Here is a 27,570-nt window from a genome sequence, read left to right as displayed (position 1 = left end):
GAAGGAGAGGAAATCATATCCATTCAGTTGCCGTTCCCCCCTCAAACCACTCGGCTGCCAGGAAATGCACAGTAATGCCGTCTGGAATACCAATGAAATAAAGGGAAGTTCCCCTCCAGCCGGAGAGCACACAGATCAATGAATGCCGCTCTGCACGGAGGGAGGCGCTGAAAGAAGATCGAGAGAGAATGAAAAAGTTTCACAGGGATGTGGGAACAGAAGGGCAGATAATAAGAGGGAAAGTCACTGGTTTAGAGAGCGGGAATGTCCAGAATGGCCTGCTAGCATTCGACTTGTGCTATTTTTAGTGGTACTTACTTAAAAAGGTGTTTGGTCATAATTTTTGGTTTGGTCGTAAGTTCAGGGACTTCTGTTGATACCAGTTGGATTTGCAAACAATAAATCACTCCGAGCAATCAAGCAATCAGTATTTTATAAAAACAAATAAGTGAATAAATAAATACATTTAGGGGCTAGAAGACCTGAGATTTCTTATCGGCTTTCTTTTAATGATTTAATACATGATGCATTAAATTGCTCATTATTGACAGAAAAATTATTATAGTTTTTACAAAAAAAAAAGAAAAAACATTTTCAAATAGATGCTGTTCTTTTATTATATAAAGGTGAAACTGAAACGTTTGAAAAGTTGATTTTTAAAAAAAAATGAAAAATAAAAGTTATGCTCACCAAGGCTGTTTTTCTTTAATAAAAAATACAGTACAAATGCAATTTTTTTTTACTTGAATATATTTTAAAATGTAATGCAGAGCTTCATTTTCACCATCATTAATCCAGTCTTCAATGTCATATGATCCTTCAGAGATATCTTTCAAATATTTTCTGCTTTCTTATTATTATCAGTGTCGAAAACAGTTGCTTAATACTTTTGCTTAATATTTTTAAAGGATTCTTTAATGAATTCATGAGGTTCAAAAGAGTGGCATTTACTTGAAATGGAACTATTTTGTAACACGCTTTCGTAATGCAACCTTTCTTTAAAAAAAATAACATGTTTGAACGGTGTTGTATTATGAAATGGGTTTGTATTCCACTCTAAATTTTGGTTTAAATAGTTCGTATTCCAGCAATTAGACAGGACTGTTCGAGCCAGCATATCCAGTCATATACACAGGGATGTATAGCTTTATATCACGTCTCTCTGGCCACATGCTCTCAGCCAAACTCAACCCATATGTGGTGGTAGGATGTGTGTTTCCATCAGGCAGAGGAAGGACTTGCAGCTTGTAGGGAGTTGAGTGACAAACCGCTCCAGTGTGTGAGTGATAGCAGGCCGAGGAATGGAGACCAGCTGTGGTGTGTGTGCGTGCGTGTGTGTGTGTGTGTGTGGGGAAAGATTCAAGGGGATGGAGCCGTTGCCAGATCATCTGAGGACAGGATCCGTGATTGCTTTGGCATGAACGAGAGTAACTTGCTCTCACGGGAGAACAGCCATGTGGTTGTTACCCCACACGTTCACAAATGGGGTTAAAAATGGTCTCCCCAATACTGAGGAAATTAAAGCGCCCTTATACGTCTGCTGTCGATTAGCGCAGAAAATAAACTGCATTTAAAATGAAAGTTATCTTATAGTTGGGCAGAAAAGAGATGTTTAATGTAAGAAGAGATCCTGAAAAATGATGCAGAACAATATTAAATATTGGTGATCATAAATGAACATGGATTTTATACCGTGCACTTTACTAATGTATTGGTTATCTTTGTATTTTCTTTCCTCTGCTCTGTAACCGTTTTAGAAAGGACAATGCTTATTTTATACAATATAGGCAGATTAATAATAATAAACTACTACTTTTCTTTTTTCAGTTAACAAAACTGCACGTGCATATTAATTAATTTACAATGGAAGTCTATGGTGAAAGAACATTCCTATAAATGTTTTAAAGTCCATTTCTGCACAACCAGAACTTGAGCTTGAAGTTGTACAGTGTTACTCCACTGTTTATCTGATCTCTTTGTTTCCAGACCTCCTGACAGGCGACGGCGGGATCTCTTTGGTGTGGCCAATGCTACTTCCCTCCACACTCTGTTGGCGGGAAACTGGAACCTGACGGAGGGAAACTTCTCAGATAACGAGCCGCCTAGACAGGAATTTTCCTTTATAGAAAAGAAGGTGAAGGAGCGTAGTGCTGACATCGGCGGCCTGCATCCCTTCACCGTTTACCGCATCGATGTGCACGCCTGCAACAAAGAGGTTCGACACTGCAGCGTAGCCGCATTTATCTTTTCCCGCACCAGAGCGGCAGGTAAGAGCAGGACATCGACACAGAATCGGAAGTGAAGCACTGTGTTCAAAAATGTCCAAGGCAAATCTTCTGGTTTCTTCATTTTCTTGTAGAAAGAGCCGATGACATTCCTGGCCCTGTGACCTGGGAACATCTGGAGGGTTCTGTGTTCCTGAAGTGGCCTGAACCACAAAAACCCAACGGCCTGATCCTACTGTATGAGATTCAGTATCGTCTTGGAACTGAGGTGACGGTTGTACTTTGATCTGGGTCATAATAACGTTTTAGAACATTTCCAACAAAATTTGTATTTATAAAAAAATGTCAAGTGGTCATCTTTATTTATATAGCGCTTTTTATCAATACAGATTGTGACAAAGCAACTTTACCGTGTTAAATAGGAAAACAGTGTTTCACAGTGAACACTCAATTTTCAGTTAAAGGCAGTTCATCATTGAATTGCCTTTCACTGTGGTGTAATAAAAATAAATAATAATAATAATAATACTTTGAAACAAACTTCACTACTTATTTTTTTATCAGTAAGTAATAAAAAAGCTAAACAACCTTAAACATAAATTAAGTAGTTTGGCACATCATTTATTATTATTGAAATATATATTTAATAATACTTTATTTTAATATATACATACATATATATGTGAGTGTGTGTGTGTACTAGATGAATATCTCATGGGTGAAAAGACTTCTCAGCCAAAAAGAATTGATGACCAGAAAGAATGGTTTCATATTGTTTTTACAGTTTATATCTGTTGTAATATATGTATTAATTGAAATATAGTATATTTGGTATTTATAATAAAAGTAATATTTTTCATATTATAGTTACATTCAATATATATTTTAAATAATACATTTAAGATAGAGCTTCACAGCACTGACAAAGCACTGCATTTTATTGATTATGGTAGGTTTTTTTTTTTACATTGACCAGTATGTTCTTGTAAATCTTTTCCTACAGCCTGATAAGCACGAGTGTGTATCCCGCCAACATTACAGGGAGCACAAAGGGGTGAAACTCTCCAACTTGGGAGCTGGGAACTATTCTGCCCGTGTGCGGGCTACGTCCCTCTCTGGAAACGGGTCATGGACAGATCGGATACCTTTCTATGTGAATCAGGTTGAACGTAAGTTTACCATCATTTTCATTCCTTTCAACTTTCAAAATATGACCATTTAGAAATTTCAAGTGTCCTCTTCTTGCATCCTCCAGAATCAAATTATGAGCACTACCTGTCCTACATCATCATCCCTATTTTCCTGATTTGTGTCTTCGGCGCTGGAATGGCTTTCTTCTGTTTTAACAAGAGACGGTACCAGTTTTAACACATTTACACTCCATATTCTCTCATTTTAACAGCATAGGCCCCTAAAACGACAATGCACCAATCCCAGATACTCCAGATATTATGATATTTAAAAACACAAAAATATCTTGAAATGTTTTCTTGTTCCACATAAAATAAGTGCTATCTGTCATCCACAGAAACAGTGACAGGCTTGGAAACGGAGTCCTTTACGCATCTGTTAACCCCGAGTACTTCAGCGCAGCAGAAAGTGAGTATTCAGTCAAGGGCAAAATTGATTCGTAAATATAAAGTTGGTTTGTAACTCTTGTACATTGTTTACAGTGTATGTGCCGGATGAATGGGAAGTGGAGCGAGAGAAAATCACCATGTGCCGAGAGCTTGGACAAGGATCTTTTGGTATGGTGTATGAGGGCATCGCCAAAGGTGTCGTCAAAGATGAGCCGGAAACCAAGGTGGCCATCAAAACAGTCAACGAATCGGCTAGCTTGCACGAGCGCATCGAGTTCCTCAATGAAGCCTCTGTTATGAAAGAGTTCAACTGTCACCATGTGGTTAGTCAAAGAATGCCTGGTCTGATGCTTTAAATATCGTCAGTATTGGTGTAAACTGGTGTAATAATGTTGGCTTATCTGGAAGGTTCCTCTGTGGTTTGTGACTGGTTTAGGTGCGTCTGCTGGGTGTAGTTTCGCAGGGTCAGCCCACGCTGGTGATCATGGAGCTGATGACACGAGGAGATCTGAAGAGTTACTTGCGCTCGCTTCGATCCGCTGAGGTGAATACAAGCATGCATGTGACATCTTCACATCGCTGATATTAAAATATTTGGCTAATCAGACTGAATTTTTAAACGCCATTCTAAATTGCCACCTGTATAGTAGTGTAGTCAAATTTTGATGCATAATTAAACAATTTGCATTAATCAGAATTCATCATTTGTGCTTGTGTTCACTGCTGTTTTCTGTGCCTTAATGGGTCACTCTTTGCAGTTCTAGACTATAAGCTTTTCTAAGACTTCGACTCTGAAACCTAGTGTAGTCAGTCTCTTGATGTGTTATCTATGCATAGTCTGTATCCTAAGTGAAAAATGCATCCTTGTAAGTGACTGATTTTAAATGTTCCTCCCATGCACACAGATTGATTTCTATTTCCATGATGCAAAGCTTCAGCATGAAATGCACAAGACTCACTGGGTTTTGGAATAGAGCTACATCAGTATCATTCTCCTCTTCTTCTTCTGTCCTCAGAACACCTCCAGCTTGCCTTTGCCGCCACTGAAGAAGATGATTCAGATGGCTGGAGAGATCGCGGATGGCATGGCTTACCTCAATGCCAACAAATTTGTTCACAGAGACTTGGCAGCAAGGAATTGCATGGTGGCAGAGGATTTTACTGTCAAAATTGGTGGTACGTGTTATAATGGGGGGGAATTAATTGACTTGTGTTAAATAGGGACTAGTCATCCAAATTTGAGTTCATCTAGTTTTTTTTCAGGTATATGATATTTTGTAGTAGGCTATAAACAGAATATAGAAGTTTTAGAATATTTTAGCAATAAATTATCTAATGTTGGTGGCATTTCACAGTAAATATTTATAATTACACAGTTAATTAAATGTAAAAATACTACATTGACATACTGTACTGCAACTCAGATTTAACTCCTTTTGACATTTTGCACTGTTTCTCATTGTTTTATAACAAAATTACATACTACAATGCACTGTGTCAACGCTCTATTATTTATTGTCCAATTTCTATATATTTTTATTATTATTCATTTGTTATTTAATATTTAATAGTTTCATAATTTTAAAGTTAGCATGAATTGGAAATCTTTTTGTAAAAGCGTGTTATTGATCAGTGAATGATTCATACTTGCATGTTTTTCATTTTTTCATTTTGCTTTTACACTGTAGTTTTTATTTAAGATGTCATAACTGGATCTTCCTTTGAAACAATGCATCGTCTCTGGTGAAGTACTGTATATCAGACTCCTCCAGTCATTTAATACCGCTTCTTTATTACAGTGAACTCCAAGCTCGATCATAATACATTCGATCGCTACATTGACCCTTTCAGATTAGCATTGTTTTAACCATTGTGTGTACTGCAGCATGAAATTAAAGGGTTTGCAGTAAATTATGGCAAACATTTCAAAAGAATTATGTAATTGCACATATTCATTCCATAATGAATAAGTACAGTAATGAATTTCTGAAATTGCAGTGTATTTTCTTCATTTTGTTTGGCTAAATCTCAAGTATCTCAACTATAGAGATTTAGTAATTTCGCCTCATTTATCCTCAATCTGTAGACTTTGGTATGACACGGGACATTTATGAGACTGATTACTACAGAAAAGGAGGCAAGGGACTGCTGCCTGTGCGCTGGATGTCTCCTGAGTCCCTCAAAGATGGAGTTTTCACCACCATGTCTGATGTCTGGTAAGCTTTTAATGTGTTCTGTAGAGAATCAGTGTGTGCAAGATGTTCAAAACGTAGAGATATTAACTGAGACGTATAGTGCGCAGTATATCAGGGTACATCAGCCTAGTCTTTGCAGCTGCAGAGCGACATAAGTATTTGAGCAAAGGCTGCCCCAGTGACCACTTCAGTTCCTGCGCAACTGAACGAGAAATGAAAACCACACTCGCACGGCTCAGCACACATTTTCCATGACATGGTGCATACGTTAATGCGGTAAGCAATAAGGAGAAACATCTTTCCATATATTCCAAATGAAGCTGACAATCAAGCCTCATCGGCCCTCATATGAGCTAGAAACGTTTCCCTCATGTGCTAGTCTCATTTGACCAACTTTCAAAGAAAACCTTGGGGAGTCTAGACCGTGCTTTTCCGGAAACGACAACAGCTGCGGCTGATGTGAGCGGCATTCCAGAGCCTCAAGGAATCTTTAGTTGGTTCGTCCTTCCGTGTCGTGATAAGTAGCTGTTTGGACTTGCTGGGAGGTTTGCATTCAAATCTTTTGTTAAGGATCCGAATCAAGCCCTCACTATTCAGGAAGAGGATTGAACTTAATTACAATGCGCTCAAGTTTCCTTCCAGGTGCCTGGAGAGTCTGCCCTAACAGGTCACCCTTCATGTCTGTCCAGGGTCAACATCAGGCCTTGATATTAAGGAATGTCTGGTAAACTTTACACAAGGATCAGGCATAGGAGTAGTCAAAATGATGTATTAATAATGACAAATTTATTGCCAAATTTTTATTTATTTATTTATATATATAAATCTTCAACGGCAGTTAATATCTAAATCAGATTATCATGTCGTTTTGTATTTCGTTTCGTGATGTTTGTGTTTTGTTCTGTTTTTTGTTTCGTTTTGTGATATTTGTTTTGTTCTGTTTTAGTTTAGTGTTTTGTTTATAGTGTTTTATTTTGTTCAGTTTAGTGTTTTGTTTGTTTTTTTTGTATTTTGTTCAGTTTACCATTTAGTTTTTTTTGTGATTTTTTATTTTATTTTATTTTTTATTTGGTTTAGTATTTCATTTTGTTTAGTGTTTTTGTAAAAAAAAAAAAAATTTTGTGTTTTGTTTAGTGTTTTTTTTTCAGTTTAGTGTTTTGTTTTGTAATGTTTTTGTATAGTGTTTCTTTTTTGTTTTTGTTCTGTTTTAGTTTAGTTTTATATTGTTTAGTGTTTTTTGTATTTTGTTTAGTTTAGTGTTTCATTTTTGTGATGTTTTTTTAAATTTTGTTGTTTCATGGTTAGTTTTGTGAAAAAAAAAATTCTGTTGTGTTTCTTTTTGTGATGTTTGTATTTTGTGTTTCATGTATGGATATTTTTTTTAAATAAATTGTTACTTCAAATGCATATTACATATTAATAATATGAATTTTGAAAATCCACATAACATCACCCAATATTTGAGTGAACTAAAGAAAGGGTAGTGAGAAAGTGAATTTTTGAATTGTGCAGTGTGGATTACAAAGGAAAATTAAATTCAGCACTGTAAAGTACTGATGAAAAAAAATTAAATGCAAAATACTTGTTTCACAAAATCAGTTTAACATTCAATGTATAACACTGAGCTGCTGCCTAATGTATAGTGTTTTTTTTAAACACCTTGCTTATCTGTAGAAAAATAATAAGAATAAACTCGCAAGAAAAAGCATTACATGAGTCAGGCTAGACTGAAGGTATTTCTGTTACATGCTTTATAGCTTTATTATCAACAGACCACATTATATTATGTCATTTGTCTGAGCAGCTGACTCATTATAATGACAACTTGCTCCCATTTTAAAGTTTTAGGTAATTAGAACACGCATCACTCACATTCTCAGTGAAAATATTGATGTTTCTTGAAAAAACAACTTCAGGGAACAGTTTCAACTGAACTCACTCCAAATGAAAAGAAAATCAGCGTCTTGTAGACACTTTGGTCGCTTTCAGTATATAGATCGCAACTTTTTTCATCTCTTCTTCTCTTGCAGGTCCTTTGGGGTGGTGTTGTGGGAAATAGCCACCCTGGCCGAGCAGCCCTATCAGGGCATGTCCAATGAGCAGGTACTGCGGTTTGTCATGGAGGGAGGACTGCTAGACAAACCTGACAACTGCCCTGACATGCTGTAAGTCATCTCATGCACATCTTTCACTCACGTTGTTGTTCTAAATGCAACATTTAGAAAAATGATCAAGCTGCTGTTTTCCATTCAGTGAAAGCAGACAGTGACCCGAGGCTGTCAAGCTCCAAAAACACTATAGAATTGGTCCTTTTAACTGATGCACATACTTTAATGTAAGGAACAGACCAAAATTCAGTGTCACTTTTTATTGCAATTCTGTCCAAGATATTGGGTTCATTGACGTCAAACCTGGTGCGATGTCTTGATGTGGCAATTTTGAAAGTTCTTCATATGAATATTCATGTTAGGTTTGGAGGGGCATGATGGTGAATAAATGGCGACAGTATTTTCAATTTTCGTGTGCCTTTTAAAAAGTAGAAAGTCTGCCACCTACTGTGTGATTCAAGTTGTAACGTCAAATAGCTAAAAACAAGAATAGACATTAAAGATCTGAATTAGCTAAAGAATTAATTGTATGTACCCAAAGGTTTTTGACTTTGGCCGTTATTTGTTTTGGATTTTAAAGCTACCTAGTCTAATGCTCTCCCTGTGGGTGCTGGGCTCTAAATTTAAGTACAATTTGTTTATCTGTGAGAGTCTCCAAGCTCTGGGTTTTCTTTGGTGCAGTTTGAGTTAGGTTGCGTCTGGCTTCGAGTCCATGTTTTATCTGAAGTGTGAGAGCTGGCAGTGACATACGAGCACTCGAAGCACTGCAGGGATTCCACATTTTTAATAATATAACGTTATACCTGGAGGGGTGGGTAGGTTTGTGTGTCTTGAGAAGAAAGGGGTGCAGAAAAATAGAAAGTGAGTTTTGGGGATCAGAGGTAACTTTATATTACCATTTAGCATTACTTATTGGTTGTACGTGTAAACCATTATTTATTTTTTTCAGCCACAGCTTGTGTTTTTAGTTAGTAGTGTAGTTGGATAAAAACTTACAAAAATATAACAGATTATATATATATATATATATATATATATATATATATATATATATATATATATATATATAATTTTTATATATATATATATATATATATATATATATATATATATATATATATATATACAGAAAAAATTTAATATGTAATTTTAATCGACTTTATTTTTTTTTATCATTTAAATCTATATTAAATAAATTGCTCTCGCTTTCTCTCTCTCTCACACTCTCTCTCTCTCTCTCTCTCTCTCTATATATATATTTGTGTGTCTGTGTGTGTGTGTGTATAATGTTTAAAAAAATATAGCTAAAATAAAATATGTAAATAAACTTTTTAATATTTTTAATTTAAATATATCTCTATGTAAATATATAATATAATTTTAAGCTCTCTCTCTCTATATACTTTTATGTTTATATATAATAAAAATCAAGCTTCACAAGCAGTTTTTTTTCTTTCTCTTTACTCATTGGTGACACGAATGAACAATGATGTTTTGTTTCAAGAGAAACAGCAGTCTGCATTTTCTCAGTCCACTGTCCATTGACAGGAAGTGCACAATGGTTGGCATTGGCTTGTGCCTTATTTTCCTCTCAAGGCCATCTGGTTGAGGGTCGTTGTTGTGGTTGGCCGACGTTTGCCACCTTTTCACACTTTTTGGGGAAGGATGAAGTGGTCATTAAAGCCGGCAGAACAGGAGTGGAGGAGGGTGTGTGGGTGGGTTTTGGGCTGCTCCCCTGCTGCTGCCTCTGTCTTGTGTTGTAATGAGCCAGCGCACGACTGCTGAGACTAACAGTGCCAGCGGTCACCCAAATTCAACCTCTAAGGGAAGTCCAGTTATTCGGTACAGTTATGTGCAGCTTAGCAATTAGAAAAAAGTCTTATACTAATTGAGATACAGTAAATTGCTCGTGCATGTGATATTTTTAGCCAGAAAAGCTACTGCCTCCTACTAGAAATGATCTTCACCAAGTATTGCAGAATCTACTATTTATCAAATAGCTTGCTGTGCCCCTAAAATTACAATCTTTTTTTGGCTGCCATCACCAATAATTTATTTTTTTAATCCCTCACTTCCTTTCAGTTGACGAATTTCTAATATGTGATCTATTCCTCATGCATAAAAAAAAATCAAGTCCTGCCCTACATTTTATTCTATAAATTTTTATTTACTAATTTCTCGTCTGACACCGAAGTAAAATGTTGAGTGTCGGCAAATGAGAATAATAGATTGAAGGTAGTTTGAGATTAAAGAGTGCTATTTCACACACAACATCACCAGCTGGTTTATTTTTGCTCTTGTAATAAAAGAAGAAATCAAAGCAGGATCTCTCTGATTTCATTGATTTATTTATAATAAATAAAATAAAAGTGTGATGTGTGTGATTTTGTTGTTGTCATCAAACAGAAACCTATATCATAGAAAGGACTCTTTTTAAAAATAATAATAATAAAGTTTTCATAAACTTAAGAAAACATAATGATACTCATTATTCCAAAATGTATAATTATTTCTATAAAATGTTTGGAAAGTTTAAAAAAATACTTTTTGATTTATGGCTACTCAACTATGCAATTTAACATTAAATTAATCACAATTTTTCTTATATTTTTATTGTTATAATTTATATTTATGTAATGTATGAGTCATAATACAATTCATGAAATATATAAATAAAAAAAAGTCACACTCTCTTGCATTTTGAACTCACTTCATCACCATCTTGATGAAAAAAATCCATGCTTTGACCTTCCAAAGGTTACTGCAGGCTTTATTCTTATTCATATGGCACTTTTAACACTGGAGGTGCTAAAATCAGCCTGAAGCTCCCCATCAATGGAAACTTCATTTAGTGCCATGCAGGAAAAACAAGTTGAGGGCAGTGAGTCCAGTCTCTCTGTCTCACAGCTGGAGAGCTGTGTGTGTGTGTGTGTGTGTGTGTGAGACGGCGAAAATACCGCACTTGGATTTGCTGGTGTGAATGTTTGTGTATGTGGTGCATGGGTATTTGTAACTGTCAGCTGATGTTTGCGCTAGCTGTGTGTGTTGCTGTTTGTAAGACCAATGGTGTGTGTTACTCCACTAGTGTGTGAGCTGGCACAGGGATCCCAGTATTTATTTCAGCAGACTCCTCTGGTATTCTTAGCCTGTTTGTGTATAATTAAAATGGTGAACTGGAATGCTCGAGTGTCAGCGAGATGGTACGCTTTTATTTTTTCCCTGGTGTAACTGTAGCAGTTCCCCTTCGCCGGCGCTCTCTGGCCTCCTTTCCAGCTCTCTCCAGCTCTGCAGTGTGATTTCAGCACAGTTGTGTGTTTGCTGTGCATTCACCATGAGCTCACTGCAGCTGTGTTTAGGACGTAGCCGCTGATAGCGTGTGTGTTTATGTTAGCGATTCGTCACACTGCCACCTGTTGTTCAGTGCTACGGCTATGAACAAGGTCTTAGGAGTAAGTTTGTTATAGTAGCAGTATATTTGACAATAATGTTAAATAGAACAATATCCAGTCGACTATATGTAATGACTATTATTCAGTTATAAAGTATTTATAATTAAAGTAGTGCTGTCAAATCGATTAATCGTGATTAATCACATCCAAAATAAAAATGTGGGTTTACATAATGTTATGTGTGCGCAGTGTGTATATTTACTTGTATGTATTAATACACACTCACGTTTATATATTTAAGAAATATATCTAATATATATTTATATATAAATAAAATCTAAATGTGGCTATGTATATGTGTAAATATTTTCTAGATATATACATGTATGTGTGTGTATTTATATATACATATAAAAATGCACAGTACTCACACATATTATGTAAACAAAGTTTTATTTTGGATGCAATTTAATTGCGATTAATCGATTTCACAGTCTTAAATTGAAGGATAAAAATTTCTTAAGAATTATTTTAAATGAAAACAAATTAATAAATACATTCATACATTTTATAATATGCATACTGATATTAATTAAAATTTTGAAAAATCAAACAGATGGATTTGATAATCTGTTATATAAAGTAGTATACATGTAAATTGTAATGCCATGTTAATAAACCATGAATATATTATTTATAACTTTAAAATAACTTTAAATTTTGATTTATAATATATTAAAGTAGTCAGAATATATGAATATATATATATATATATATATATATATATATATATATATATATATATATATATATATATATATATATATATATATATATATATATATATATATATAAAATAGTAACTTGATTTAAAACTGAAAATAACTTTTTCTTTTTTACTGACTCAAACAGAGTGATTAAGACGATTAATAACTGGTTGTGTGAAGATTGATATATGAGTACATGTGACCCTGGACCACAAAACCAGTCATAAGGGTCAGTTTCTCAAAATTGAGATTTATATATCATCTTAAAGCTTTCCATTGATATATTGACAACATTTGTCCGAGATACAACTATTCGAAAATCAGGAATCTGAGGGTGCAAAAAAAATCTAAATACTGAGAAAATCACCTTTAAAGTTGTTCAAATGAAGTTTTTAGCAATGCATATTACTGTTCAAAAATTAAGTTATATATATTTACAGTAGGAAATTTACTAAATGTCTCATGGAACACGATCTTTACTTAATATCCTAATGATTTTTGGCATAAAAGAAAATGTGAAAATTTTGACCCTTAAAATGTCCTTTGGCTATTGCTAAAAATGTACCCCAGCGACTTAAGACTTAAGGTTTTGTGCTCCGGGGTCACATATGAGTTTATAACTCATACAATGAATAAATTTATTGTTGTACTATGCATGTTAAAAAAATAATAATAACAATTTATAAAGGTATTAGAGAGAGAGAGAGAGAGACAGCGAGAGAGAGATTTAAAATAATTTTAATAATTTAAAAGGGACCTTTTTTCAAATAACACAAACCAGGTGAAATAAAAATGATCCATTTCAACTCAGAACTTCCCCTCCCTAAAATACCCTAAAAATTCTAAAATATACTAGTCAACATTTGAAGTGCATCAAAACGTTTCATCAAAATTGTCCTAATACCTAAATCCAAAATGTGTTTTTGCATTTATTCACTGATGCTGATAATCTTTAAATGGCCAAATATCAGTCCCTCATTTAGACTGGACAGCAACTAATTTTAATGTTCTTTTGTTCTTCTCTTGTGCGCTTTCAGGTTTGAACTGATGCGCATGTGCTGGCAGTACAACCCCAAAATGCGGCCGTCCTTCCTGGAGATCATCAGCAGCATCAAGGACGACCTGGAGGCGGGTTTCAAGGAGATGAGCTTCTTCTACAGCGAGGAGAACAAACCTCCGGACACGGAAGAGCTGGACATGGAGAACGTGGGAGCCATGGAGAACGTTCCTCTGGAGCCGCCCTCCAGCCTGCAGCCCCTGGCGCCCTCTCTGGCCTCCCCTCAACAGTGCGCCCCTGCGTCCCAGGGCTCCTCCACCCCGGCCGGCCCATCCTCACCGCCCTCCTCCCCCAGCTCCACGGACAAGCACCCGCTCCCCGCGTCTGCGGCGAACGGGCCCTCGATGGTTCTCCGGAGCCCGTTTGACGAGACCCAGCCTTACGCTCACATGAACGGGGGCCGAAAGAACGAGCGTGCCTTGCCTCTGCCCCAGTCGTCGGCTTGCTGATCGATGGTTTCCGGACACGTCTCTGTCTGTCAAGCCACTGTGTGGTCTCCTGAGAAGAAATATGAAATTAAGAGACAAGGAAAAACAAAATGGTACAAACTGGGTGTCCAAGGCAATCGATCCTTTCAATCATACCTCAACGGACAAAGTTTGGAGTTCTTTGTTTTTTGTGTTTTGTCGATTGAATCGGTGAATTGATTGACATGAACGCAGACTGGATAACTGACTGAAAAACCATGACCTTCACTCTCGCACTCGATAGGCTGTTCTAGACTGTTTTTGTTACGTTTTGTTACTTTTCTAAACTTCCAAAACTGGTTTGAAGGCCTGTCAGAGCCAGTGGTGGTACGGTGGCATTATTACGACACGCTCTGCATATCTCTAAGCCAATCCAACAGCATCTTGTTTCCAATGACATGCGTCTAAGTTAGAGATGTTTTTTCTCCCGGCCGTCTTAGAAGTTCGTTCCCATGACCCAACTCCGATCGGGGTATGGAGATCTTCAGCTTCCTTTTCCTGGAAATCATCTGGCTGCGCAACTTTTGTGGAGAAGAAATTCTCAAATCTGCCAAATGTTTGTTCTTTTTTTATGTTGCCAAATTGTCGTTTAATTCCCCTTGCATCCATATTCCTCAAAATAAACACGGCAGTTTTTACCCTGGTGATCCAAACCTGCTTAAAGGAATAGTTCCTCCAAAAATGTAAATGTGCAAAAAATGTACTCACCTTCAGGCCATCCAAGATGCAGATGTTTCCTAATCAGAACAAATTTGGAGAAATTTTGCATTACTTTCTCACCAAATGGATCATTTGCAGTGAATGGGTGCCGTCAGAATAAGAGACCAAACAGCTGATAAAAACATCACAATCATCCACACCACTCCAGTCCATCAGTTAACATCTTGTGAAGTGAAAAGCTGTGTGTTTGAAAAAAATAAAATAATAATAATAATTTCAAACTGTTGTATCCGGCTAAAATATAACACTTCCTCCAATTACTTGTGGATTATTGTGATGTTTTTATCAGCTGTTCAGACCCTCATTCTGACGGCACCCATTCACTGCAACGGATCCATTGGTGAGCAAGTGATGCCATGCTACATTTCTCCATGAAGAAACAAACTCATCTACCTCAGGGTGTGTTTTTTGGGTGAACTGTTCCTTTAAAATCAATAGAAAGATTTCCCAGATTCCTACTTTTCTGTCTTCTTGTTTAGGATTAGACTCATTCCGCGCTGAATAATTGCTAAGTCGAACAACAGATGCAGCAGATGTTGAAACTTTAAAAGGGATTTGGATAAAAAAAAATAAAAAAAAGAAGCTGAAAAGGTTTAAAATTGTGGCTTTGCGGAGTTAAAATGTTATCTCGCTTGGTTGTTCAGTCGTACGTCGGACCACAGAGCGTGTGCATCGTTTGTCGGTCACTTTTGTACCTTTTTTACAGTTCAGATTGATCATCTATATGTCTGTGCTAAAAAAGCTGCTATTTTGTTATTGTTTTTCTTTTGTGGTTGTAATATATATATATATATATATATATATATATATATATACACACACCTATATATATAAATGTAAAAAGATTTTTCAGGTGTAATCCTTTGCCTTTCCACTACAGTCCATTTTATGATGCTTATAGTTCTGCAAAATGAGAAAAACAGTAGGAGGTTCATTCTTACAGTTGATTTTTGCAATGAAAAGTTGTTCAATCCCTTCTGTTTTGATAGATTCGCTCTCTTTAAAAGCTAAACTGGCAGTGAACACGATCTTCTGTCTTCATTGCCAGTAACGGCGGCACCCAGTGACATGATTCTGTAACAGCTCGACACTGTCTCTCTCATCACATTAATGCGCAACAAATACTCTCAGGTCAGAATCCTAAACGTTTGGGTCTCAGACCCGATGTGTTCTTGTCTCGCTATTCATTCCTCTTTAAAATACGGAGTATGACTTAAAATTTGGCAAATTTTGGATTGATTTCATTGCTTAAACCTAGACTCGTCTCATTCTTTACATTGATTGTTCAGCCTTATTTGTGACTGATCCTTCCGCAATTGAAAGACCCTCATCTTCTCAACTCTGCGTTTCCTTCCGAGCAGAGCCCGATAAATGATTATACAGATATGATTCAGCATATCTCTATGCAGAAGTTGTGTTTGTAACATAGGTCACTTATATCGATTTAAGAGTTTTTTTTTTTTTTTTTTTTTCAAAGGATTTTTCAAAGGAAAAACTGTCACTTTTCATTTTCCTCCTTTTTTATGTATCTATATATAAAGTACATCTGACCTTTTTCATGAAAAGGACAATATTACTGCTCTCTGTATCTGGGTAAAACCTCATAAACGCTACAAACCACAATCTCGGAGTGGAGAAATTACCGAGTTGGGGACATTTTGTACGACTAGCTGCTTTCTTTCCTATCGGATCTTGCTTAATATTGTTGATTATTTATTTGTGAGATTAAAACAAGAACAGGTCTGACAACTGACTCTAAATGTGCTGGAATGTTTCATTTATCCATCTTTTAACTGGGGGGGGGGGGGTCACTAGATGGAATAATTAGAATGGATTTATTTTTAAGTATATACTGGTTGTGATCTCCTCTCCCTTTCATGTCTCTGAATCCCACTGTTGGCATTGTTCTATTTCAATTTTTCTTGTCACGCATTCATTGGAATTTTACATCTGCATCAGAAACCAAATGTTCATTGAAACAAACCCTTCGATTATAAACGGATGTACAGTTTTTGCTGCTATCAGGTGCATCAGATGTGCATTACGAAGAGGTTTGTCTTGGGTTACTTATATGAATATTTTTGTAAAATCTAAACAAAATATCAGCACGCAAAACCATTTCAGTGTAATTTAAATAAAGTAGATGTGATATAAAGGCGAATGGTTGGGGAAATGCTGGTATCTTTCGCAGCAGTTATCATTCATGCAGATACTGAGCTGATTAAATTGAAATAATATTGTGAAATATGTAAATCCAGAACAAATAAAGATCCTGAATTTTTCACTCGAATATCTTTATATAAGGGAAATGTTTATAATTGCGAAGAGTTTTGGAGAAAAACGACGAAAATTATGATCGTGTAGTGCCACCAATGTAATGTCCTTCCAATGTTGGTAATTTTTCCTGGTTTTTGTTTCTCACAGATTAAACAAGACACCATCCTAATGCTCCTCTCTGACCATCTCTTAATATATAACACCCGACCAATGGCTGATTTGTCCCATCCAGATCTGTTAACTATGGGCTAGATATTCTCAGGGCTGAAGGTGGCTTTGTACCCTGCTGCTGGAAACTGCTGCTCTCTATCATCTGACATCCAGACTGCTCAAGTGTGCTCTTATGAGTGTGTGAGGGTTGAGAGGAGAGCATTAGAGGTGTTTGTGATCTGATGGCGCCATCTAGAATGGGTTTCATGTCATTTCATTTCAGTCCTCGATGCCTCATGTTTAGTTGTTCAGTTGAGACATGTTGGATGTGTATGTGCTGGTATATAAAGAGGGTTACAGATCCAGAATGGGAGGGGAGAATGGAGAGGTTTTGTGGTCCAATTCTGTTCAAACCTGGCTGTTCTGATTAAAAAAAAAAGGCACTTATTAACTTTGTCTGGTGTTTTCTTTCTTGTGTCAATTTAAAGAAATGTGCTTCAGGAATATGGAGAGGATTAGCAATTATTGGAAATTATGATGGCTCAGATACTGTGTGGTTCACAAAACAAATATTAATGATAATACAGATAAGTTTCTTTGTGATTTTATGAATATTAACTCAATTTTAACAGAACTCAATTTTGGCATTATACTTAAGGAATTCGACACGCTATAATTAGATTTTTTCTCCGGTAACATTATTAAGCATATTTTTTACCCTCATTAATCTTTTTTTTTTTTTTTTTTTCAGTGAATGTATGAATTATTATAACAGACTTTGCCCAAGCCATTTTGCAAGCGTTCAAATGCCTCAGAAAGGACTTTCAGTGATGCCATGCATGAGGATAATTAAATTATTCATTATTTTTACTTTATCAATGAAAATGGCAGCTGTAGCTTTTAAAATAATAAGCATGATTTCAAGAGCAAATTCATTTTGTGGCATGGACTCCTGAAAGCATCAAATGTGTTCAAAAGCATAACATTTTTTATAAAGACTGATTAAAATATACATATATATTAGAAATATTATAACCACATTTAGCTGTAGGATTTTTGTTTTTTACTTATTATATGAATTTGATGAATACTAATGAAGCCAAGCTATTTAAACGGATTACTTAATAATTCTCTTAAGAAAAAGTAAAACTTTATATATTATATTATATTATATTATATTATATTATATTATATTATATTATATTATATTATATTATATTATATTATATTATATTATATTATATTATGAATTACTTGCTGTGGAAAAACTAAGCAGGAATAACTACATTTCCCATGATGCTCTGTGCTTGTATCCATTGACGCGCTTGACGTAAACGGAAACCTAGTGCTGTACACAAACAACTCCAGAGGTTTTCAAGAGGGAATTATTCATATTTCATTCACTGCATGGATGCAATGTAATTTGCGATTCGTTATTGATATTCATTGTCGTGTTTTGTAGTACATATGTCAGCTTTATGATTCGCTTATTTCAAAAAGCAACAAATTGAGATTGCCAAGAAGTCGATGATTAGATGTTTGTAGAACCTTAATTTATGTTTAAACTCATCGTGTGTTATGAGATTGAATGACAGCACAGTACAGTACACTTCAGGATCATTATCTGAGCTCATCTTGCTACATACTGTTATTAGTCTAGCGTTATTTGTACTATCTGACATTAGATAATGCTTTAATGTCGCTGGTAAACGTGTTACTGTCATTCTGTACAATACATCTCGCCTTTGATTCGATAAAATCATTAAGGCACAATAGGTTAAATATTTATATATTGTAAAAATTATATAATTTTTTTTAAGTTTTAGCTACTCAGTCTGTATATTTTGTGTAATTATTCATAATTTAAATCAAGAAATCTTTATGAACCTTTAAGAAATGTTAAAAATGTTTCTTTCAGAATGGAAAAGTAGAAGCTGAAAGAGGGAAAACTCTCTCGGCCAGAGACGCTTCTCGCAGCCATGGCGTCTGAACTCCATGAAGCGATTTTTATGGCCAAACGAGAGCGACACAAGAATCTTTTCCTGAACTACAGAAACCTCAGCAGTTTCCCCGTGGAGCTCCTCAGAGATGAAGGGATGCAGTTCCTGGAGCGTCTCTTCATGAAGAGAAACTCCCTCACAACACTTGTAACATCTAGTCTTCATTTTTGCTTTGGCTCTGTATATCATAAATATATTTTGCATCCTAATACTGTTTTCCTCCTGTCAGCCCGAGAATCTGGCTCAGAAACTTCCCAACTTGATAGAACTGTGAGTATTAATCTTTGTTATACTCTTCTTGGTTTTATAACAATGTTATGTTAGTTTTCAGTGTGTTGCATAACTGTAACGTTATTGTTATCCAAAAGAGGTTCCTCAATCTTAGCGACGTTTTCTTACCCACCCATAAACAATAGCTATATGATGTAAATTGGTTGAGTCTGAGTTTGTTTAAATATTATTTGTACTACCCCTGATGAAAAACAAGATTATGAAACAGTCCTGCAATCTATTTTTTGTTTCCCTTAGGTACCTGCACTCAAACAATATTGCAATAATTCCTCAAGGTAATGTTATCTCATGATTATACTGTAAATAGTAATATTTTGATGTCAGGCACATGATACGTAATGTTGTTTTCCAGCAATTGGCAATCTAGTGAAGCTGCAGTCACTGGACCTGAGTGACAACGCTCTTCAGTTCATCTGTCCAGAGATCGGTCAGCTGCGCTCATTACGACATCTGCGATTGGCCAACAACCAACTCAAATTCCTCCCGCAAGGTGAGTCGCAAACATCCATCAGCATTAATCCAAAAAACTGAGCTGTTGCTACTGATTATAGTGATTATCGATTCTGATGTGCGCAGAAAAGCCTAATAATAATCAAACCAGCAACAAAAAGAATCGCTGAACGTTTGGTTGTATTGCTTTACCATGCTTAATAACATTCAAAATAATATTTCGGATTGAATATAAATACTTACATGCTACACGCTGCAATGAAAACAGGAAATTATTTTGCTTTATCTGTACATGCATTTACATATAAACCAGATATACTCCAGTCGCAGAAGATTGAATTATTTGCAGAATATTGTGAAAAATGAGAGTGGAATATAATCACTTCCTGCAGCAGTTTAATTAATAATGATTCAAGGTAAACAGTCCGTTTAATTCATAGACATTATCTGTAAAAATAAAATAAAATGTCCCTGTGTAATTAAGAAGCTTTAACTGCATCAAATAATTCCTGCAGTTATTAAACGTCATTCAGTGGAGAAGCTTAGATTTTTGTGCTCAACATGACGCTTGCATGTTTCTGAGAAGGAAAACTTCATAAAGAGACTGCGGGGAAATGATTAAGCTCTTTCACAATCTCTTTAAATGCAGTGCTTCAAAGCACGCAGTTGTTTTATATCAGTCTTTTTATTGCTCTTTTTCATCTGAAGCAGAGACTGTTCATGGCTTTAATTTATCATATGCGAGTTATTCCAAACTAAGCGTTTTACAGTTCACTGTTCAAATAGTTTCAAGCATATTTAACTAGCGACATGCAACTTTTTATTTGTATTTTTTGGGGTACCTTCTCAATGTCAAATAAATTACCAGCTCTTGTTTTTGCCAGCAGAGGGCATAAGGTGACTCCCTAGGGTGATAAAATCTTGCTTTATACCTGATTGAAGCTATAACAGAAATGTAAATGTGACCTGAAACCAGTCTTAAGTCGCTGGAGTATATTTTTAGAAATAGCTAAAAAAAAACATTGTACAGGATAAAATGATACATTCTTCTTTTATGCCACAAATCATTAGGATATTAAGGAAAGATCATGTTCCATAAAGAATTTTTGTAAATTTCATACAGTAATATGCATTGCTAAGAATTCATTTGGAGAATTTTAAAGGGATTTTCTCAGTATTTAGATGTTTTTGCACCCTCAGATTCCAGATTAACAATAGTTGTATCTCGGCCAAATATTGTCCGCTCATAATAAACCATACATCAATGGAAAGTGTATTTATTCATAATCTCATATAAATCTCAATTGACACTTAAGACTGGTTTTGTGGGCGTATTGGTAGAGCTGGGAGATCTCGGAGAGCTGGAGACTCTGGACGTGTCCATGAACCTCCTGAGGACTCTTCCAGAGCGTCTGCACCAGTGTCTGTCCCTACAGTGTCTCACAGCAGACCGTAACCTGCTGCACTACCTTCCTCGCCAGCTCTGTCTGCTGCCCGACCTCAACGAGCTCTCCATGGCTGCCAACTGCCTGACTTCACTGCCCCTGGGTGAGAAGATATGACAGTGCTGTCAAGAAAGATAACTTTTCATTTATACAAAAGCTCTGGCTTTTGGGGGTCAGTAAGATATTTTATTTGTATGTTTGTTTTTATGTAATTGAATACTTGAATACATCATGCTGAAATGATGCTGGAAATTCATCTTTGCATCATAGGAAATAATGGTGTTTTAAAATGTCTAAAAAAAAAAAAGTTATTTTAAATTATGATATCATTTCACAAGATTTCGATCTTTACTGTATTTTTCATAAAATAAATGCAGCTTCGGTGAGCATAGGAGACTTCAAAACATTCTCCCTGGACTTTTGAAGGGATGTATACAAGTTCTGTGAAACCATATGATGCCTTTTATTATTTTAAAGGTTATTCTGTTCCTCGCTCTAGACGTCTTGGAATATATTGCACAAAAACCGGGTGAATCATTTGACGTTGTTGCTGAAATACTGATGTTGTATATTTCTGTCAGATCTGGGGCGCTCCATGGAGCTGCAGTTTGTGTTTGTGGACAACAACGCTCATCTGAAGGGACTTCCATCGTATCTTTATAACAAAGTCATCGGCTGCAGTGGGTGAGTGTGCTTGTTGCTGTTGTAGTGAACTTTCAAACTTGATGTTTACAAAATTAATATGAAGTAGAGCTTTACTCATGATTAATCACATTTCGCATTTTAATTGTGTAATCATAAGTATAAATTATGTTAAAATAAAAGTTTAAATACCTGAATCTCCAAATGAATGTGTAAACAACATGAAGAAGTGGACATATTAACATTGTTTTTATCTATCATTTACTACCAATTACAGAATGTATGATAATATAAAATGATTACAACTTTTAATTTAAGTGAACTCAAAACATTATTATAAACGGATCATCAACATATTTTCCCAAGAGAGATTCTGGGGGGGGGGGGGGGATGCTAACTTCCAGACACAACAAGTCAATCACAAAAGTATCAGAGTCGCTGAATTGGCAGTATACATAACTTTCATGGTAGCTGTTGTGGTTGCTTCATGACTTTTTCAACATGACTGTGTTCACTTGATGATATTTATCTGTCTGCATGCACAGATGTGGTCTAGCCGCGCAGATCTCTGACGTGAAGGAGCTCTGTCTGACGCTGGGAGATGTGACTGTTCCCCTGCCCTCTGAAGTGAAGGCCATCGGCTCTGAGACTGACCGCGTGTTGCCTCTGGAGGAGCTGGCGTGCAGAGTACTACATGCGGCCCACAGCTGGACCAGTAAGGGTAAGAGTCCCAAAAAACCCCACAACAAAGCATCAGGTTCCTTCACATTCACCAGCCTATGTTCTTCTGTCTTGTGTGCAGATGTGAGGTTCCTGACACCGTTCCTGTTACCCAAGAGTCTGCTGGATGTGGTCCGGTGGCCTCTGGGTCACTGTCACCGCTGTAGTCAGCCCATGTTCACCATCGTCTACCCTAAACTGTTTCCTCTCAGAGAGACCGCACTCGCAGGAGTGCACAAGAGGTACTGATACTAAATTCCCTTTTTGTCACTCGTATACTCCATTATATTTATTTTTATTGACTTATAATTCAGGGTTTCTTAATACACAAAACTTTGTTGACCATTTTCCATTTTCTTTCTGGCATATCATATCATATCGTGATCATATTTATATTATCATATTTAGCATATCATATCAGTCATATTTTCTATCGTACACTACCATTGAAAAGTTTGAAGTCAGTTTTGCAAAGAAATTAATACTTTTAGTCAGCAAGGATGCGTTAAATTGATCAAAAGTGACAGTAAATACATTAATGATGTTATTTTATGATTTATGATGTGCTTCTTTTGAGATTTCTGTTCAAATCCCATTCTACATTCAAAAAAATAAATTTCACCTTTTCTACAAAAATATCAAGTACAGTAGCACAGTGGTTTTCGACATGAATAATAACCAAATTCTGAAGGATCATGTGACACTGAAGACTGGAGCAAAGCAAAAAAAAATTCAGCTTTGCATCACAGAAATCAAATTAATTTTAAAATATATATTACAATAGGAAACAGTTATTTTAAATTGTAATAATATTTCACAACATTAAATTTTTTGCTGTATTTCTGATCAAATGAATGTAGCCTTAGCGAGCAATAAGACACTTAAAAATATCTTACTTGTACGGTAGTGCGTGTCCCCTTTAAATGCACATGCATTCTGGGATTGACCTACTGTTATGTGCATATTCATTAACAAAAGCATCTTCACTTTCACACATTGAGAAAAATCCTCTCCTGCTTTCTATCCTTCTCATTCTCTCTCACACGGTTTTCTTAGACCCCTGTCACTTCCTCTATCTCCTCATCTTCCTGTGTGTTTGATTGGTTGAAATTAGCAGTGCTTGCTCCGCTGCCCGTCATGTTCCATCTGTAATGCAGAGCTGTGGTTTTGGTATCAACATCCAGCAGCGTAACCCAATCATCCTGCTCGACTGCTGCTCTCAGCTACTTGACGTGCATTAAGAGATCTAATCCACTCGCCCATTACCTCTTACCCTGAGTGTGCGGCTGATGTTTGGAGACGAGTGGTGCTCGGTTCACGTGTGCAAGCGACAGAAAGGGAATTCTTTTCCATTTGCTTCTTTCACTCCTTTAATACTCTCAGTTTTCAGTCTCGGGACATATGTGTGTGTGTGTGTGTGTGTGTGTGTGAGAGAGAGAGAGAGAGAACTCTTACCAGGAAAGCATTGCTGTTTCAATAGCACTTCATTGATCAGCCTTGTAAAAGCATGTGTGTTATGAGAGGAACATGACCTCCCTTATATACGCACCCATTAAAATGCATATGTATATTTTTTGATTTCAGTTATGACAGCTTGTTCCCTGTGATATAGTTTAACTTAACTTAACTTACCCAAACCAATAATTTACATAAAGTTGCTTTGGCCTCTTTTCTGTTTGATGGTCCATTATTTGATTTTAGTTTTTGGTAGGGTGAGTTATATTTGTTCTTAGTCTTACATTAAAAAATAAAAAAAATCCCTAAACCTAAATGTTAGATACTGAGTGTGGCTTGTTTACATCTGGCTTATAATTTTGTCTGGTGCAAAAATTATTGGTAAATCAATATATATATCACCAAGGCCAGTAATATTGGCTGCTATTTCTAATTATTAAATCATCAGGAAATAGCATTTGTTAAAAATTATAAACAATTTATTTATAATCCAATCAATTACAGAATCAAGATGTTTCAATCTAAAGTGTAAATCTGTTTATTTGACAAATTTATAAAAATGCAACTGTTCTTTATTCATTCATGTTAGCTCAGGTTCATTAAATAATATTAACAGATAAAAGTGTTTATTTTAATAAAATATCTGATAATTATTTAATTAATATTAATGAAGATAAGTCATTTTCATTGTAAATTCATGTTAACTGTTGTAGTTAACTAATGTTAGCAAATAGAACATTATTATAAAGTGTTATATATTTATATATACTGTATATACATGTATATATATATAGTAACACTTTAAATAAGCTATATATACATATATATATATACATACAAATGTACATACATATATATATATATATATATATATATATATATATATATATATATATATATATATATATATATATATATATATATATATATATATATATATAAATTTATAAAACGTATTTTTCGGACTATAAGTCGCACCTAAGTATAAGTCGCATAAGTCCAAAAACACATCATGACGAGGAAAAAAAAACATATAAGTTTCACAGGACTATAAATCGCATTTATTTAGAACCAAGAACCAAAAATCATTGCTTTTTTTGTGTGTGTTTTTCTAAAAGAAAAGAATGTGTGTTTTGCTTAACACACATATTTATGTTACACATCAGATATTACACCTTAATTAATTGCATTATCTTTCATGCAAAGATATTTTGAATGGTAATATCAAGCGTTTCCTTCAGATTTGATTAAGCTCAAACTCAAAACTTGCTCACAAATGTTTGGAAATCAACTTGAAATAGTTCTGTACATGTAATAAGTGGATTTTCTTTCTTGCTCTTTGTGTTCCTCACACAGAACCACTGTGAGTTTTGTAGCGTACTGCTGCTCTAGCTTTTGTCTGAGGACGTTTGACCTGCAGGGCTGACGTCTCGCATCTGCTCATGCTGCTTTCATCTTCACAGAGGACTTAAAAAATATCACCAGAGATCACCTGAGCTTCTGAGACATTTGACAGATCTTCATAACAGCCATTACAGTCTCCTTCTTCTGTGTGTAGCAGCAGCTGCTTAATACTGATTACATTTCACAAATGAATGTAGAAAGAAATGAAACCAAGTGTATTTCAATCATTGGCCCATACAAACCGTGTAGTATTGTTTGTGTTGGGATTGTTACGGTTCACTGTAACCAAAAAGTTCCAGGCTTTAACTGGTGGAAGTTTCTTGAGAAACGTACAATTTATTCTGTGTTTTAAAGACTTTCATCTTGATCTACGTAAAAGTGACGAGTTTAAGCTGAGATAAAGATGTTTTTGTTTCAATTTGAAAGGAAAATAGAATTGTTTTTCGAGTTCCCTTTACTGAAATGCCATGTTACTACAGATTCATATTTCACTACTGGTTTTGACCATGACACAAGACTTAACTTAAAAGTGGCTTTTTAAAGAGGTTTCATTTCAATCTGAGGCTCAAGTGTTTGTATGCTGTTGGACGTGACCAGCACACATTAGCGCTTTTCAAAGAAAATCATGTGTGAAGTTTTGGAAACAGACTGTTGTAAAGTGCCAACTGACTTTTATGAAAAACATGCAGTTGATTGTATCGAAGGCAGCTTTAAGGGATTGTTCTATTTTTGTGTGAGAGAATATTTTCACATGAATTGTGGAGTTTGCTGGTACTACACTACATCAGTGCTTCTCTCAGTTTTGCTGCAGGAAACCATCACTGTTCAGCTTTCAGTATTTAAAATATTCTTTGTCTCTTTAATTAGATGCGAGCAAGAGGTTGACTTTCTTAATACATATATTAAGTTCACCCAAAACTGAAAATTTATTCATGCACAAGCCGTCCTAGGTATCAATTACTTTCTTTTTTTAGACAAATACGTTCAAAAAGTCCTGGGTTGGCCAAGCTTTACAATGGCAATGAATGGGTGTTGAGGTTTTAAAGCAAAATATAGGTCATCCGGTCCATGCATTCATCATAAATATACTCTATATTAAAAATATCTATATAAAATGTAATATGTAGCATACAACAGTTATCGGAACCTAGAGATTATGGTTTAGAAAGTTTTAAATATGGATATTTTTGCTACAAACGCATCACTTTGATTCAGAAGGCCTTTACGTGGAGTGCTTTTTTTATGATGGATGGATGCACTTTATTTTGCTGCAAAATCTCAACCACCATTTACTGTCATTATTTAAAAAAAATGTAAAACTCTTGATTGTATTCGTCTTAAAGAAGAAAGTCATACACATGGCTTGAGGGTGGGAAAATAATGGGATCATTTTCATTTTTGGGTAAAATATCCCTTTAAGTTAATGTGTGGATGTTACTGTTACAGTTTTATTAAATACTTCAGGTCTTCTACAGATTTTATTTTAAGACTGTTAGTTCAGCTAAACGTTTTACATGTTACACTGTTTTTTCATTGGTTCTTAGAACTGAACAATTGTGATCTTGTTGTAATGTTTGGCAATAATAACCATGTTTAAAACCTCTCTTGTGTCTCCTGTGTGCTTAAGTTAGATTTAATTCATATTGAGCCATTTTCAATTGTGAATGTCATTATATTGTGAAGCTGCAATTGATGCATCAAATACACATAATAATCTGTGTCTGATACTCGATGAGACAATTCAGAGCTGGCATATTGTCTTTTATTATTGTCTTTTTTATGGCATTCATCTTTACACAAAATTTGGAAACACTTAAACTAGTTTTAGACACTTATTATTAATATCACAATATTGCTTGTGATATTTTTATGTATATCATCTGGAAATGCACAGGCAGCAGAGTTCAATGAAATGTCAGCTCTTGTGCATCTGAGAATTGAAAAACAATCTTTAATGGTTTATTCACACTATTTTACTCTTCCACTGCTCAAAGCTAAAGAAAGACTGTGCTTTCTGAAAATACTTTATGTAATATATATATTTGAAAATGATTTTCAGTCTATATGCATTTAATTTGGAAGTTGTTCATATATGCAAATATAGTCATGTCATTGTTTGTGCAAAATGAATTTTCAGGTTGTTGTTATTTATGTGTGTATGTTTAGTATGAAAGATTTAATAAGATCTTACTGTTTGCAAATAGGCCATGCAGATATTCACTTCATAC

General features: G+C 35.3%; 2 protein-coding genes across 4 annotated transcripts in view; both read left to right on the top strand.

Annotated features, from left to right (window-relative positions):
- The window catches only part of LOC113105560 (insulin-like growth factor 1 receptor), a 70,868-nt gene extending 56,562 nt beyond the window's left edge, over positions 1–14,306 (top strand). Inside the window, exons 11-21 of one of the 3 annotated variants that reach the window (XM_026266693.1) lie at positions 1,987–2,267; positions 2,360–2,493; positions 3,229–3,394; positions 3,481–3,580; positions 3,754–3,824; positions 3,899–4,128; positions 4,242–4,349; positions 4,822–4,981; positions 5,892–6,021; positions 8,031–8,165; positions 13,302–14,306. In XM_026266693.1, coding sequence (XP_026122478.1) covers positions 1,987–2,267; positions 2,360–2,493; positions 3,229–3,394; positions 3,481–3,580; positions 3,754–3,824; positions 3,899–4,128; positions 4,242–4,349; positions 4,822–4,981; positions 5,892–6,021; positions 8,031–8,165; positions 13,302–13,770 — 1,984 coding nt within the window. In that variant the 3' untranslated portion in view covers positions 13,771–14,306. Of the gene's footprint in view, positions 1–1,986; positions 2,268–2,359; positions 2,494–3,228; positions 3,395–3,480; positions 3,581–3,753; positions 3,825–3,898; positions 4,129–4,241; positions 4,350–4,821; positions 4,982–5,891; positions 6,026–8,030; positions 8,166–13,301 lie in introns of those variants that run through there. The other 2 variants (XM_026266694.1, XM_026266695.1) reach the window with 2 other exon arrangements.
- Positions 14,307–18,255: 3,949 nt separating this feature from the next.
- On the top strand, positions 18,256–26,945 carry LOC113105559 (leucine-rich repeat-containing protein 28-like). The gene is made up of 10 exons (XM_026266692.1): positions 18,256–18,353; positions 18,854–19,082; positions 19,165–19,205; positions 19,464–19,501; positions 19,579–19,716; positions 21,018–21,224; positions 21,703–21,805; positions 22,309–22,484; positions 22,566–22,725; positions 25,295–26,945. The coding sequence occupies exons 2-10, from the start codon at positions 18,915–18,917 to the stop codon at positions 25,362–25,364; spliced, it is 1,101 nt and encodes a 366-aa protein (XP_026122477.1). The 5' UTR covers positions 18,256–18,353; positions 18,854–18,914; the 3' UTR covers positions 25,365–26,945.
- Positions 26,946–27,570: the final 625 nt, after the last annotated feature.

The sequence above is a fragment of the Carassius auratus genome, chromosome 7 (assembly GCF_003368295.1).
Source record: "Carassius auratus strain Wakin chromosome 7, ASM336829v1, whole genome shotgun sequence".
Taxonomy (NCBI): domain Eukaryota; kingdom Metazoa; phylum Chordata; class Actinopteri; order Cypriniformes; family Cyprinidae; genus Carassius; species Carassius auratus.
This window is presented reverse-complemented; position numbering and strand designations above follow the sequence as displayed.

Bases quoted from the DNA above. Each gene is read 5' to 3' on its own strand.
- LOC113105559 (XM_026266692.1), top strand. From the start codon at position 18,915: ATGGCGTCTGAACTCCATGAAGCGATTTTTATGGCCAAACGAGAGCGA. The intron at 19,502-19,578 runs GTAATGTTATCT...GTTGTTTTCCAG, and splicing joins TATTGCAATAATTCCTCAAG to CAATTGGCAATCTAGTGAAG. The intron at 21,225-21,702 runs GTGAGAAGATAT...TATTTCTGTCAG, and splicing joins CCTGACTTCACTGCCCCTGG to ATCTGGGGCGCTCCATGGAG.